The sequence below is a fragment of the Panthera pardus genome, unplaced genomic scaffold, assembly GCF_024362965.1.
Source record: "Panthera pardus isolate Hobbes unplaced genomic scaffold, ASM2436296v1 HiC_scaffold_15, whole genome shotgun sequence".
NCBI classification, from domain to species: Eukaryota; Metazoa; Chordata; class Mammalia; order Carnivora; family Felidae; genus Panthera; species Panthera pardus.
This window is the reverse complement of record NW_026526710.1, coordinates 5,981,118-5,996,878: the sequence shown is the minus strand read 5'-3', so window position 1 is coordinate 5,996,878 and position 15,761 is coordinate 5,981,118. Positions and strand designations below refer to the sequence as shown.

The 15,761-nt window shown below is 62.2% G+C and overlaps 1 protein-coding gene across 1 annotated transcript in view; it reads left to right on the top strand.

Moving 5' to 3' along the window:
- RBM19 (RNA binding motif protein 19) overlaps nt 1-15,761 on the top strand; it is a 142,894-nt gene that overhangs the window by 111,881 nt on the left and 15,252 nt on the right. The window contains 1 exon segment of the mRNA XM_019467363.2: nt 15,008-15,120. Coding sequence (XP_019322908.2) covers nt 15,008-15,120 — 113 coding nt within the window.

The following is a 15,761-nucleotide window of genomic DNA, read 5'->3' as shown; positions in this document are numbered from 1 at the left end:
CAGCACTCTTTCCCAAAGAAACACATGATAATCCTCTTAAAACAAAAGAAAGCTCTCCAGAACACAGCAAGATAAGAGACAGGGATTTGTACCCTAGGATCCATGAAACCTTGTCTTCGTGGATCCTAGTCTGGGGCTGGCCTCAGAGGGGCTGTGAACACCCAGAAACGTCCCCCGGGGGGCGTGCACGTGCACCCACACCCCTTTGGCAAGAGGATCTGTTGTCCGATTTTCTGTAAGGTCCTGGTCCCTAAAAGGTTGGCTTTAAGGAGAAGGAGCATTGACCTTGTCATCAACGGGACCCAGATCCTGCTGCTTCCCGGCTGGGTGTCCAGGGAGGAGTCCCTGTGCCCTGTGGGCTTCCGTTTCCCCTTTTACAAACAAACCAGGCCGACAAAGACGTCGCTCCTAAAATTGTTGTGAAGATGATGCACAGAATAACAAAAGCAGCGGGAGCTGCCTCTTTGGGTTTCTTCAGCCACACTCCCGGGAGGCAGAGGCCGCTTGTCTGCCCACTTTACAGATTAAGGGACGAGATGAAGTAACTTGCCCGGGGTCACGCAGGCAGCAAACGGGGGAAGCCGGGCTCAAACTCACACAGTCAGGCCGAAGCGCCCCGAACCCGGGCTGACGGCTCCGTCAATCCTTCCTGTGCTAGCTGGACCCTGGGGAAGGGGGGTAGACAAGTGTGTGCACAACAGGTGCTCTGGAGTCGTGCGTCCCTCTCACCCGCCCGCCCCATTGTCCGCCCGATCTCTTCAGGAACCCCCTGAGCGTTCAGAATAGGGCTGCTGGCCTCCTGCTCTCCTGGCTGGACCCTGTTCCCCACTCTGCCCCTTCCCTGTGGCGAAAAGTACCCAGCTCATTATGTCGAAATCTGCCTTGTTCGGCGCTTCTAGGGCCCTGGCAGACTCCAAGGGCAGGTGGCACCCATGCCCAGTTTCCTCTCTCCACGCCGAGCTCTGCCAGGAAGGCACACAGACCTCAGGTGGAGGCCCCGGCCCCGTTTGCCCAGCCCGAGCCCCGAGGCTGCGACAAAGGGCTCCCTGCGGAATGTGGGCCAGGGAACGACAGGCAGGCATCTCAGCCATTCAGCCGGGCCAGGCACACAGCCTGCTGGCGAACCGAGAGCTTCCCAGCCCTTGCAGCCGGCCCCCTCTCCAGCCATGAGTCCCCGATGAGCCTAGGTCAAGGTGGACAGCTCCATGCGCGGTTCGGGTTAGATGGCACTCATGATTATTATTACCGCTGGTAACAACTTTCATCTGTTAAGTCTTACTCCCTGCCAGGAGCTGCCTGTGGAATTATTCACAGGTATTAATCCTGCCGAATCCTGGGAGCTCAATACCGTCGTTACCTTCTGTTTTGCACATGAGGAAACTGAGGCATGGAGATAACTTGCCCGAGGGGCACCCCGTTGCTAGCGGCCGAGTCGGGCGTCTTCCTGTCAGCAGGTGTGCACCCTTCCGTTTACTCCGGGCCGCGTCCCCATCCCTGCTCTGGGAGCTCAGGCAAGACCCTCGGGCCTCAGCTTTCTCATCTGTACAGTGGGAGTAGGGTGCCCACCTCATTTGGGCCGAGGGAGTTGACGCCTGTAACGTGCCTGGGGGGGGCCCTGGCACAGGTGAGCGTGTGACAAATGTCTCCCCTCTCTGCGCCGCCAGGAGCACCTCGTTGACCTTACGCTGCAGTCAGGCCCGGCCACGGGAGGAGAGAATAGAGAAGAAGAGCCCCGGTTTTTATAAGCCTGGGCGATACCGAGCGTGTGCACGTGGGCACATGTGTGTGGCAGAGAGAGGGAGTATGCCCAACACGTGGGCAGCATTCAGGACAGGGCATTTGCACAGTAGCATCGAGGAGGAGGAGGGAGGGGAGGAGGAGAGAGGGGAGAAGAGGAAGGGAGGGGGGAGGAAGCAGAGGAGGAGGGGGGAGGAGGAAGAGGAGGGAGGAGGATGAGGGAGGCAAGGAGGGAGAGGAGGAGGAGGGAGGGGGAGGGAGGTGAGGAGAGAGGAGGAGGAGGGAAGGGAGGAGGGAGAGGAGGAGGAGAGAGGGGAGGAGGGAGAGGAGGAGGGGGAGGAAGAAGACGAGGGAGGAGGATGAGGGAGGCAAGGAGGGAAAGGAGGAGGGGGGAGGAGGAAGCGGAGGAGGAGGGGGGAGGAGGAGAGGGGAGGAGGGAGAGGAGGAAGAGAGGAGAGAAGAAGAAGGAGGAGAGAGAGGAGGAGGAGAGAGGGGAGAAGGGTGGGGAGGAGGAAGAGGAGGGAGGAGGATGAGGGAGAGGAGGAGGGGGAGAAGGGAGAGGAGGGGGAGGAGGGGAGAGGCAGAAGAGGAGGAGGGAGAGGAGGATAAGGAGGGAGAGGAGGAGGAGGGAGGGGATGAGGGGGGAAGAGGAAGCGAAGGAGGAGGGGGGAGGAGGAGGGAGGGGAGAAGAGGAGGGGAGGAGGGAGAGGAAGAGGGGGAGGAGGAAGAGGAGGGAGGAGGATGAGGGAGGCAAGGAGGGAGAGGAGGAGGAGCGAGAGGAGGAGGAGGGCTCCTCGCCGGGGGAAAAGGTGTTGGTAACGCCTTGCCTTCCACTGCAGCTGTGGTAACTGAACGTGCTCGGTGCCCGGTCTGGTGCTCGCCGCTTGCCTAGGCCCCTGTATTGGCAGCTGGTTTTAAACCCCCAGCTTCCCCACCACATGGAAGCCTGCGTCCTCTCCGAGGTCCCTGTAAGACAGCCGGGTATCCTGTTTTCAGTGCCCAGGTGGCACCTACCAAATACCCATCGGATTGAGCAGCGAAGGGCAGGTCTTTGAAAGGCCTCGGAAAAGTTGCCCTGAGTCTGCAAAGGCCTTGACGCCGGACGGAGGTGCTTTGGGAGGGAATAGCGAGACGGCCCTTCTGCACAGAGCCGCCCTCCCCCTCGCCCCTGCCCTGCCTCCCCTCCCGGCCCAGAACCGGCTCTCCCCTCTCCACCTCGCAGCAGCCCCCACCACCCCCCAGCAGGTGAAGTGCCATTCTTCCGCGCCTTGCTTGTGGGAGGGTGAAAAGAGAGCGCGAGGAGGGAAGGAGGAGGAAAGTCGGCCACTGGCTGTGCCCTTTTCTTCCCGAGCGTGTTACAAACCAGCAGGGTCCAGGCATCGAGAAGCTTTCAGGGCCTCGGCAGGCCGCGGTACCCGCGAGCGGCACCGAGAGAATATAATGGTAGAGAAGCAATCCGCCCGCAGAACCCTCTGTTTCGGAGCCCGCGCAGCCAGGGAGGCCCGGGCAAACAGGCTTTTATTGGGCCGGGAGCGCGGCTCCGCTTCCCGCCGTTGCCTTATTCCAGCTGGGAGGACTGATGGGCTGTGGTTAGCGGCTGCACCTTTCACCTCCGGAGCCGGGAGCGCAGACATGACCGGCATGGCAAGCAGCTGGCAGCCGTGCCTCCCCCCGCCCGCCCGAGCCCGGCCCGGCCGGGGTGGGAGATCTGCTCTCTCCAGGTGCAGACGGGTGCCTGTCCGGGTGGGTCACTAGCCCTTAGCACATGCTGCCCCCGCACCCCCTGCAGTCGGGGGACCAGGCAGGGAAGGAGCCTGACTGCTGGTGCCCTCGTCCTGGCAGCCTGACCCCCACCCCGCGTCGCCCTCAGGTCTCCGCCAGAGCGTCTGAAATTCCCCCTGGACGCGATGCCCCTTATCTTCTCAATTCCCCCATCCCGCCCCTCACCTCGCCTTCCTGCCGCTTTGGGTTCACGTGTGCAATTGTCCGATGTGTTTTCTCCCCGAGAGGCTCCGTCCCCAGGCTCAGGGCCCTCTCCGCATCCCCTGCCTTGGCCCTGCATCTGGCACAGAGGGGGCGCTCCGTAACTGTCCGTGGGGTGCATGAATGAGCAGCGAACAGCCCCTCCTAACCGAGCATCTAGTAGGCACTCGGCCCCATGCAGGAGGCCACTCGGTTCCTCCTCACTGTCACCCCGTGGGAGGGAAGCCCGGGCACAGGAAGGCTGGACGGATGGTGGCCAGGTGTGCAGCCAGCACCCGAGCCCCGCTTGGCCTGAAGCCAGCTCTTCCCCACCTTGAACCTCGACACCCCACCGCTCTGAAGGAGGCAGCCATGCGGCTTCTTAGTAACGACCAAGTCAGGTGCAAGAGAAGAGGAGGGGAGAGAGCCGGCGGAGGACTCACTCCGGGCGGGGAGCACTGCTAAGGGGTTTCAGGCATGCAGTCCCCTTTGGGCCTCCTGCCTCCCTGGAGGGAAGTGACGTTCTCATCTTTCCGAGGTGCAGACTGCGACCCAGAGAGGTCTAGTGAACTGCCGGAGGGCACACAGCTTTGCACACTGCAGAACAGATAAGCCTATTTCACCACGCCCTGTAGCCACAGAAGCCCCTAATAAATCCCAAGTTATCCCCGCTTTATCGGAGCTGGTCTCCCAGTCCGGGTAGGGCAGCGGCTGCAAACTACAGCCCCCTTCCAGCCTGCGGCCTGTTTCGCCAATAAAGCGTGTTTGGCACACGGCCGCGTCCATTTGTTCCCAGGGTTCTTACGGCTGCATCGTCACACTGCAAAGGAGGAGCAGAGTGGCTGCAACAGAGACCAGAACTGTTTCCATGTCCCCGCTTGCAGAAGAAGTTCATAGGCCTTGGGGCTTGTGACATGGCTGCCCTTAATTTACCTAAAAGCCACGGGTGGCTAATTCCACCACGACCCCTCTTTTCTCGGGAGGTTGGAAAGAGTGTGGTTGGAAAGAGTGTTTCCAAGGAGTCAGTGCTTTTGAGATGGGAAGAAGGAAGCCAGTCAGCCGAAAATGCGAAGGGCATGCGAGGAAAAAACATTCCAGGCACGGGGCCCCACAGGTGCAAAGGCCCTGAGGTAGGAGCATGGTCATAGTAGGCCACTGTGGCTAGAGGACGGTTCCAGGTTGCAGAATGCTAGGAAACAAAGCTGGAGAGGGGCCAGCAGGGCTCCTTGTGGGGCCTGGCAGGGAACCTGGCTTTTCATTCAACGTAAAGCAGGAAGTCTCTCAGAGGTTTAAGAAGAGAGGAGTGCTGCGGCCCGATTTACACCGTCAGACCTCTTCCGTGCTGTGACACGAGGCATGCATTATAGAAGGGCAAGAATGGAGGTAGGGGCAAGTGGGGCAGGGGCCTGGGTGGGGACAGAGACCGTAGGGATGGAGAGATGCAGGTGAATTGAGCCTATGTGATAAAGGTAGAGCCAGCCTAATTTGCTTCTGGAAGGCATGAGGGAAATTAAGGCCAGCGTGCACTCAGAGGGTGGTGTTGCCTCATGGTGATGAGGCCCAGGAAGCCGGGAAAAGCAGGTGGGGGGTGGGGAGGGGGCACAGGGGGTTTGAGACACCTATTAGGACTCCCCGTGGGACGTCAAGCAGATAGATCTATGAGTTCGGAGCTCAGGGGCAAAGTCTGGGCCGAGATATAAATTTGGAAGTCATCAGCATATACAGATGATATTTAAAGCCTGCGACAGTTCACCACCACCCCCCTTCCGTAACTTAATCATTCACAGGACGGCACATTTTCAAAAGACCGGGGACCAGGAGAGCCCGTTATCCCCACGCCAGCCCTTGCAAATAGGCCTTCTTGATCTTGGCCGTGAAAACATAATCATCAGGCTTTAAAAACCACAGTCGGGAAAGTTCAAGCAAGTATGTGAAGTCACAGAATTTATTATTCAAAATATCCCTTTGCGGTGTGGCTCTTTCCAGCTCCCCGGAGACCGAGGGTTCCCGTAAGCTCCCCTGGCCTCCTTTCCATTCCTCCATTCGGGTGCCTCTCGTTCCCTCCCCAAGGCTTCGCTTCCACGGCCCTTCCTCCAGAGGCATCGAAGGCCCCTCCCGGTCGCCCCAGAGGGAAGGCCGCTGCTCCCAATTCCGCCTCTGGGAAGCACGTGGCAGGGTGGGTGGCACCAGGAGAGAAGGCGAAATCAGCCGGGCCCCCAGCTCTTCGGACACACGCCCCCAGCCATCCCAGCTGGCGCACACCGAGAATCTAGAGAAGCGGGAACTGGTTGGTCAGGTGGCTCGAAGGGGCGGCTGCCCGCAAGGGCGCAAATGACAGTGGGGGGCGGGGAGGGGGATCAACGTTCAGCAAGCCGAAAGCTTCTCCCCGCGGAGGTGCTGGGGAGGCTGGAGGGGCCCCGGAGCGGGCGTCTGTAGGTCACCTCCTCCTCCGCCGCCCCTTCCCTCCTTCCTTGCCCCACGCCCCGAGCCTCTTTGCGCGGTGTTTTGGAAATATTTCCAAGTGCTTCAGCAATATCGTGCACACTCTCTTCCCCTTCCCCCGGGAGCGGCTGTCCGTGCGGGGAAGGTACTTGCTCCCAATCCAGCTAAATTGTTATTGACTTGTGTTCTCTGCGCTCCGCAAACATTTCACTCAGCCGTCGCCAGCGAGGCCAGGAATCCCTGCTAGGGCTAACGGGGAAACCAGCTGTGCCGGGCCATTTCTCCTGCTCTTCCTCATCGATCACAGAATTAAACTGACAGAAGGAGAATTTCAGAGCGACTTGGGAGGGGAAGGAGCCGGGCCCGGATTGGACAGGGGTTCAGGGACCTGGGGACCGGAGTGCTGGAAGTAGGGGCAGGAGGAGGGTGGACAGCCCTCCAGGGTTGTAGCTGGCGGCAGGGGGTGGCCGATTTTGTTTCTGAATTGTAGGTTGGCCCAGGCCAGAGAAACCCAAGACGAACAGACAGACGGGGAGGTTTTTGCTACGGCTGTGCGGCCACAAGTAAAGCTGGCAGGGTTCTGGAGACCGAGAGGGGAGGGACAGTAAGTCAGAGGCCACACAGGTGAGCCAGCCCCAGACCTCCACCACAGATCTGTCCATAAAATATGGACAGGTGGGGTTTGTGTCTTTGTTTTTGTTTTTTCAATGAATTGCCACTATTTTGCTATCAGAAGATTGGACCTGAAGATCGAGATCCTGGCCTCTGGAAAGATCGGGTGTGACCACCCTGGGTCTGCGTGCCCATGGACGGCTGGGCCGAGTTGCCACAGTCCGTGGCCCTCCCTATAGTCCCCCCCCGCCGTTCCTGCCTGGCCACTTAAGGTGCCAGGTGCGGACTCCCTTCTGCCCTGGCCCCCTGAGGAGACGATAACACTTCCTCCCTTCCGGTCTCTACTCCCAGCCCAGGGCTGCGCCAAGAGGAAGGGACAGGAGGCTAATGCCCATCAAACTGCTGGAAATGGGAAGATCCCTCCAGGCCTGAGAAGGGGGCAGACGATGACCTCCAACTAGTCCCCTTTCTCTTCCTTTGTTCCAGTGGCAGGAGTCACCCTCGCCTGGCCACTCCCGGGCCTCCCCAGCCTGCGCTGGCCTCCCCAGCCTCCGTAACTGATGCAAACACATGCAGGCCTGGGCCCGAAAGCCCCCCCCTCCCCCCGGGCTTGGCCTGGCCCCCCAGCCCTACCCCGGGCTAAATCCACAATAATCCAGGCCTTGTGCGTGGGGAGCCGCCAGGCCAGCTGCCTAGAACTGCACAGGGCGTGGGCCACCCACCAAGCTGCACGGAGCCCCGAGTACCGAGGTGATTCGTAGGGGCCGTGACCAGCAGTCTCGATAACCAGCACCCTTCCCAGGCCGTTCACATCACAACCTCTGGGGGTGGGGTCGCGTCTTGAGTAGATTCTAGATCATTCTCTCGGGCAGCTGGGTCGAGAACCACCGGCCTCGCGCAGGCTGCTGCCGCACGTGGGTGGGGACTGTGGGGGCCCCGTCTGTTTCTCGCCTTCCCTGTCGCGAGCTCTTCCCTAAGGAGGGCTGTGCCGGCCTCTCCACTGCAGGGCGGCCACTGAGCCACGGGCCCCTAGGCACCACTGGTGTGATGGGGCGAGGGGAGAGTATGGTCGGGTGACTTCCCTAGAGCCATCGCTTGCCCATCTGACAAACGGGACAATAATACGCAGCTCGTGGGATTTCTCCCACCGCTCGCTCACCCAGCCTGCTGCCCAGAGCCCGCAGGTGCTTGGGAGCCGTCCTGCCCTTCCCTGCAGACCCGTCCTGCCCTTCCCTGCAGAGCTCCGACGATGTGAGGCCCAAGGAGTGCAGAGATCCTCGGTCTCGCAGCCCACCGCTCGCTCTCAGGTGCCTGGGCTCTGCCCACCCTGGAGCTCCGACGCGGCCACCGTGGCTGATGGTTCAGAGTATCCTTGAGAGTTGTCTTCACGGCTGGATCCGCAGCGCCAGGCCTGGCACACGGTATTCTAGGTGGGGACACAGGTCAGCCAATTCCCAGAAAAACTGGAAATGGAGATTCTCGTGGAGCGCACCCCCCCCCCCCCGCTTTTTCGCACGTTAGTCACTAGCTGTTTAAGTCTTTGAATCACGTCCGCAACTTCAGATGCTCTGTGGGGGCCTGGGGCCTGAGGCTCCCTCCCATTTGGTCACCTGTGGACATGGTGTCCTGGCATGGGTTCCCCAGAGGCCGACCCGGAGACGTGGGTTTAGGTCCAGAGCAGATCACGGAGGAGGTGAGGGATTGGGAGGAAGGGAGGGAACCCGTCCAGGGGCCGCAGTGAGCCAGCAGTGGGCAGATCGGCGTGGAACACCTCAGAGCTGTCCCCCAGGAGTCGAGGGAGCTGGGACACGTGTCCCCCAAGTCCCCATTAACACACCTCGCCGGTGGAGGGTTTCTCTGGAGGCTTATGCCCCCCAACACTCCCAGCCCGTCCCAGGCCAGGGTTGCACATTCCCCCGTGGCCCCGGAAAGCCACTAACGTGTATATCACGGAGCCGCCCGCTAATGCTGTGGGTGGCCACCAGGATGGGACACCCACGGTGGCCACTGCATTTGTCCGGGACTGGTATTGCTGCCCCCATTTTCAAGTGGAGGGAAGTGGCCTGCCTGCCTTCATTAATGCCCAGCAACTGCGTCCACCGATGAGCCATAAGATCAGCCAACCTCTCCTGGGCGCCCACGCCGTGCCAGGTGCTGCCGTAAAGACTTCAGCACGTTGGCCCGTCTAAGACCCCTAGGCTCTGCCCGAGCAGGGTACTGTTCAGTCGGTGCAGGGACCCAGCACAGAGAGGTGAGGCTCCCTGCCCCAGGCGGCCCAGCCAGGGGCGGCGGGCTCGGATCCCGGCAGCCTGGCTCCAGCCTCCCCCGGCTGCCGTCACCTGCTCCTCTCCCGTCCCTTTCAGAATTCCCTTCTGCCCCGCTCCGCTCGCCCTTCCTTAGCGCTCTGCCTCTGGAACAAAACCCCACGAAGCGCTTTCTCTTGTCCTCCCGGCAGTGCAACCCCCCCCCCCCCCCCCGCCCACCCGCTCGCGCCTCTCTGTCTCTGCCTGCCTGTGCCTTCCACGCAGGGCGACAGCGCCAGCCAGGGACGGGAGAGAGACGCGGGCTGGCATTCTGTCAAGGAATTAATTGAAAAATAAAATCATTAGATGGGAACTCCAGAAATGCAAAATGGTGGTTGGAGGAGGGGGGGGCGGGGAGGGGGGCAGGACTGGGGGGTTGTTGGGGGACGGCTGAGTTTTTTGTCAAGTTAATTTCTCGGGTATTGATGTTTGGTGACATTCTCTTGTTTATCTTCGGGTGCAGCTGTAATGCTGAAAGAAAATGCACAGCTTGTTTTGTTTATTTATTTTACACCTTTCTCCGGTTCTGCATTATGTTTGTTTGGTGAAAACCCACTGAGGCTTTTGATGTCGGGGAAGTGGGATTTCAGCAGCTGTTCCCGGCAAGCAGGGTGCTCCGCGTGCAGGCAGGGCCGGCGGGGGGTCGCTGGGTGTCGTTCGGTGGGAACGCGCGTCCTCTCGGGGGGGGGGGGGGGCGCTCGGGGGCTGACCTGAGCCAGATGCACCAGGGCCCACGAGAGCAGTCGTGGCCCCCGAGCACCGTGCGGGGCTTCGCGCACAGACTCGCTAATGCGCACAGCCGCCCCGCGAGTCGGGTTCCGTTCTCATCCCCCGTGGGCGGGCGAGGAAGCCGAGACCCGGAGAGCTGAGGTGACTTACCCGAGGTCACCGGGACGTTAGGCGGCAGAGCCGGGACCTCCGGTCACGTGACCTCCAAGGCCGTGGGGTTAGCCAGTCGCTGACCCGCTTTGCACGCCCCTCCCTCGCCCCGCTGGGGTCGGCGGATCCCCTGGGCCGTTTTCCAACGTGGGGTGGGGAGTGGATACTGTACCTGCCACGTCATTCCGTGCATTTGCCTAACAGCTCTCCGTGGATCGCCCACCGTGTGCTGGCCGCCCGATGACGGTCCCCGCCCCGTCGGCGCCCACTGGCCTAATGGCAAAGCGAGACGTTAAATCAGCACGTGTGACGGGAGTTTCGGTAGCAGAGATGTAGCAGAGATGTCGGTCTCCACGCCATCGACTGGGTTCTAGCCAGGTGCCGATCGCTGCTCTTTTCCCTCCGTCAGTCCTCCCTGTGACCCCGTGAGGTCGATGTTGGTAGCGCCCCCCCCGTCACAGGTAGGGAGACTGTGGCACAGACAGGCTAGTCGTTGGTGGGAGAGAGGTGTCCACGCGTGCGTCCCTGAGCGTGCAAGGAAGCGTTGAGGGCACGGAGGGGTGCCCTGAGAGGCTTGCGCAGGAAGGGGGAGCCTGCACCTGCTCCTTACCTCGGAGCCTTCAGGTCAGCAGAGGTGGCTTTAGAGAGACGGGGAGCGGTGAGGAACTGCCCTGCCCCCCCAATTCTGTACACGAGGGCGTGAACCTCAGGGTACGTGCCCTGCCCGAGGGCACACAACGGGGGACGTGCCAAAGCCAGTGCGTGTGATCCTAGAGCCGGACGTGGTAACCGCGGGCCCCGTGTCGGTGTCACGGGCTCCCATGCGACCTTGGCGGGGCCCCCCCACCCCGAGGCAGGGCCCCCGAGACTCCACCGAGGCACCACTTGTCCTGCACCCCGCCTGTGTGCGCTCCTCTGCTGGCCGCGTCCCCCGCCCTCTGGGCCTCGGTTTCCTCGGCCAGATGCCATCTCGCCCCCACCCACCCCTGTTATGTTGTATTGCTGTCCCGTCAACATCAGTGCGGTTTTTCAGAGACGACCCACCTCGGTGCCCTGGGACTCAATCGTTCATTTGCTCGTTCGTTCATTCGTTTGTTCTTACGTTCAGCACGTGATCGCAGAGCGCCTACTCTGTGCTGGGCACTGGGGACAAGGCAGACCGGCTCCCGGAGCTCGCAGCTGGGGCCAGGGCAGGCCTGAGGCCGGTCAGACGGCAGAGGCCCTCCGAGCTGCCACTCTGTGCTGAGAGGTGCAGGAGTGGCAGTAGCCTATCATGTGGCTATTCGGCCACCTGTCCCGGGACGGGGAGCTGAGGCTCCGAGGGGTGAGAGCCCCGCTGCCGGGGAGGGGAAACATAGGATCAGAGGCCAGCGCAGGGTGCCGTGGGTTCTTTTCATTCTGTTACCGCTGCATCACGGATGCTTGGCTCTTAGACGCTCGTCAAGTGGCCGCAGGGGAGGAGAGGGTCTCTGGGGCCAGGTGACTCCGAGGAAGGCATAGGGTGACCGAGGGCAGGGCCGGCATTCTGGGCAAAGGCGTGGAAGAACTGGTTTGCTCCCCAGCAGACTGAGTGTGGCTGGTGTCCGGGAGGCCGGGCTGAGCTTGGGAGGGGCCCACTGGCTCGGGGGGGTGGGAGAGGCCATGAAGCCGTGAGCACAGCCGCCAGCCGGGGTGAGACTAGCACGGTGGCGGGAGAGGGCCGGAGCTGGGAGTCAGCTTACATTGTCATGCTTACATTGTCGCCTCCTCCAGGAAGCCGCCCTGATAGCCCACACTGGAGCAGGGCCTCCCCGTCCCGGCACTAATCCCGCCCTGGGTTGTATCTGTCTGGCTCCGTCGCGATCTCCCCTCCGTGGGCCAGGAACACACTGGACGGGGCCTGTCCCGTTCACTCCCACGCCCAGGGCAGCACTGCCCCGGTCTGTGTCGTCAGGGGACCAAAACGTGAATGAAGGTGGTTCAAGGCCACTTTCGGTTCCCGACCCTGCTTGGGTTTGTCCTTCAGCAGCCTGCCCTCTTCGCCCTCGTCTGTCCCTGCCACCCGTCCGTTTAGGCACTCAGTAAGTACTCTCTGAGCGTCTGCTGTGTGTCCCACACTGTTGGAGGCACTGGGGGGCACAGAGTGACAGTGCAGACAAAACCCCAGCCTCCCGGAGACAGCATTCCTGTGAGAGAGGCAGAGAGCGAGCTGAACAGTAAAACACAGGGCTGAATGCCATGGTGGCAAGCGAACAGGGAGGTAGGGCAGGGGCACCGGGGGGACTTGTGACTTCAGACAGCATCAGGGAGACCCCAGCCCCCAAGAGGTGAGGTTCCTCCTCCCCCCGGTGGCTCCCTGGGAGAAGAGGACTCCAGGCAGAGGGGACAGCAGGTGCAGAGTCCGGACATGGGAGAGGGGGGCGACGGGGGGGTGCCAGGAACCGGGAAGGGGTCCCCCGGTGGCTGTCTCCGTGCGAGTGAGGGGGAGAGTGTGACCGGAAGTTCACAGAGGCGACAGGGACCACTCGGGTGGCTTAGAGGCTGTCCTGACAGCTTTGCCCCAGGTGGGGTGGCACCACGGAGGGTTAGACAAAGGAGCGACATGTTCTGACTCCCCTGGGAGCCTGGGCTGGGGAGGGAGGGCGGAAGAGGCTCCCGCCATCCTGCGGACTAGAGACGCGGCGACACGGTGGTGGGGGGGGGGGCGGCACGTGGGGCGCAGAACTGGTTGAGAGCTTGAGCCATAGGACGCGTAGGCAGAAGCCTGCTCCCTTGGCCTGTGTCGGGCTGCGGCGAAGACCAGAACGATCCCCGAAGGGGAGGACCGTGGCTCCACCGCCACGGCCGCCCCTCGGGAGCCCGGGAGAGCGGGGACCACCATCCCGGGAGCTCACACCCCCCGCTGTTAGTAGCGAGCAGGGGGCGTCAGTGACAGGCCCACAGGCCCTATTTTCCTGCCCTTCTATTTTCCGGCTCCCATTACCTGCCCACAAATTCAATTTCCAGAGGCCATTGTGCACCTCCGGAGCCTGGCGATTATAAGGAAACCGAGAGCGTCAAGCAGGCAGCGGGGAGAAGAAGCGTGTGTCTGAGCCCGGGGGCTGCCGCCCCTACCCCCAGCCCGTCCTGCCCCCTCTCCCTTTCCATGACTAACAATGACGGATACAGCTGCCAGGCCTGGGGGCTCCTGCGGCGGGGGGAGTGGGGGGCAGGCAGCCTCCCACCACTTCCTCAAGCCTCGCTCGGTCCCCCCTTCCCGCTCAACGTGCTCATCCCCTCACTGGGCAAACATCAATGAGCACACACTGGGTTCCAGGCTGTGTGCTGAGCCAGGGGACATAGCAACCCACAGGACAGTTCTGTTCCCAGACAAAGAAACGTGCGCCGTGGTGTCGGTGGTGAGAAGGGTCACGCGGCAGGGCTGGGGGTCCTCTGAGAAGGGGGCATGGGAGCTGGGGCTTGAACACAGGCGACCTGAGTCGTGCGGGGGCAGGGGTCTCCCGGAGGGCCCAGCTCGAGTAACGCCACCCAGGGGACGCAAGAGTTCCCGCTCCCTGCTGGGCAAAGCCGTGGGAGCTCTGAGACCCCCGGGGGTAGCACCTGTTCTAGAAGGATCCCTCGGGCTGCTGTGGGCAGGGCAGACCCCGCGGTGTGGGGCGGCGGGAACAGGGATTCGGGTGAAAGTGCTTGGATCAGGCAGGTAGCCGTGGAGAGGACCAGAAGGGGTCGGTGCCCCCGGTCACCTGGGGAGGAACACGGTGAAGAAATAGGCCCAGGGACGCCAAGTCACTGGCCCAGAACATTCTACAAGAGGCCCAGGACTCTTCATGTCTGGGCCAAGGGCCAGACCGGGCTCTGCAGACCCGGAGGCGAAGGGTTTGTCCCCGCAGAAGACTTCACGGAGGAGGTGTTTGAGGGCCGGGGGATCGGGACGGCTCGTCCGCAGCCGCCTCTGAACGAGCCCGCATTCTCCTTCCTTGACTGAGGCTGACCGTTAGCGAGTGGTTAGACCAGAAGAGGGACTGCCAGCAGGCCTGGCCTGAGCCCAGCCTTCTCCCTCCCCACGACCCCGTCCCTCCCAGGAGGCCCAAGGGGACCAGCTCACCTTCCCCAAGCCGCCCTCTGTCTCCCTGGCATTTACTGGCCAGCACCGGAGACTCCCGTGAAAAGTGGGAAGGCTGTGGCTGTGGTGTTGCTTGGGTTCGAGTCCTGCCTCCACCCCTTGTCTGAGGGACCTGAGACTTACCTGCCTGTGGTTCTGTCCCCTCACCTGCAAGAGGCAATAATAACACCTGCCTGTGGACTTGTTAAGAGGAGTGGAGCTGAGGCACCCAGTGGGCGCTCAGTAGCGTCTGAGGCCCAGGGGGAATAGGTATTGCTGAGCCCGCCGTCCCGTTGTTCATGCTGTGCACCTGCACCCCCTTCCCCTGTCGTCACAGAAACCTCCTCTGTGTCCTTCAAAGCCCAAGTCAGAACGCCCCTCCTCTCTAAAGCTGCCTCTCGCTGTTCTTCCCTCCACGCCTCCTCTGCCATCTTTGAGCATGATTTCACCCGACATTAATTGAGCACCTGCTGGATGCCAGCTGCCTCCCATGCCATTAAGAGCCTGCAGTCTCCAAGAAAGCCTGCGCGGCTCCTGTTTGTTTCCCCAGCGACTGCCCTCACTTGACCCATCCTCTCCGAAGGTTTCCTGCTCCCTGCAAGCCGGACAGAGACCCGCTAACCTCGTAGCTGCTGGGAGGGGGCCTTCTCTTCTCCCTTCCCTTCTCTTCCCCTCCCTTCTCCTCTGCGGGTGGGAGACAGGGAGGGGGGGGTGGCGGGCAGAACAGGGGAGTGGCTGGGGTTGGGGGGAGGGCAGCCCCGTGGTGAAGCGGGAGACTAACCCTCACTGTTTCTCCCTCCCGTGTTTTTTGTTCCCCGTTGGCTTCCCGTCCCTCGTGCCCCCTCCCTCTCCGTGCCTTCTCTCCCCTCTCGCCTCCCCGCCCTCCATTTTGCTCACCCCTTTCCCTCTCCCTTCCTGCCGGCTGTCTCTTCCCACCTCCCAACCCTCTCGGTTGTTCTTTCCTCCTCTCTTGCCATCTGGGCTCCCACAGAGCCCCCGAAGAAAAAGCGGTCTGTGATGTTGGACGAGATCCTGGAGCAGCTGGAAGACAGTGAAAATGACAGTGAGGAGCAAACCCTTCAGCTGCGAGCTGGCACCGAGAGGGTACGTGGCTCCAGGGCCCTGGGGACTGGGGACAGCCGCTCCGGCTTCTGTGCTCCTGCCACATGGGCTGGGGAGGGGGCGGGCAGCACCGCGTGGGTGGGCGGGGAAAGAGAGCCCCCACCCTGCCCCGGCCCAAGGTCAGAGGGGACAGTGGCCTCAGGCCGCTGCCAGGGCAGCCTGGGCCCCAGCCGGCCTCCAGGGTGATAGGTTCCCGCGGCCACTGTGTGCCCACTCTATGCCCGGCACCCAAGGGCCGCGGGCAGGCGAGGCGCGGCCGCGTTAGGGAGCCTCTCGTGCCAGCACAGGACCCGGGAGCAGCAAAAACGAACTGCCCCCCACCAAGCCTGGCAGTCCGCTGCTCCCAGACGGGGAGACAGGGCCCCACCTTGCTGGTTGGAGGGTCGGGGCACAGAGGGACTCGGGGTTGCTCCGGGGCGCACGGCTGCAGGGGAACGAGTGTGGCACCGGGGGTGAGGGCAGCTCCCTGCAGCCGGGCCGTCTGGGCACGAGGCCCCCGCTCCAGGCTGCAGAGGCTGGGGACCCCGGCCCAGTTACCTAACCTCCCTGGTCCCAACCTCTGCCTTGAAAACGGGTTCCCACCTCGTACAGGTTTAGTGAGAAAAATTGCCGCCTTAATCCAC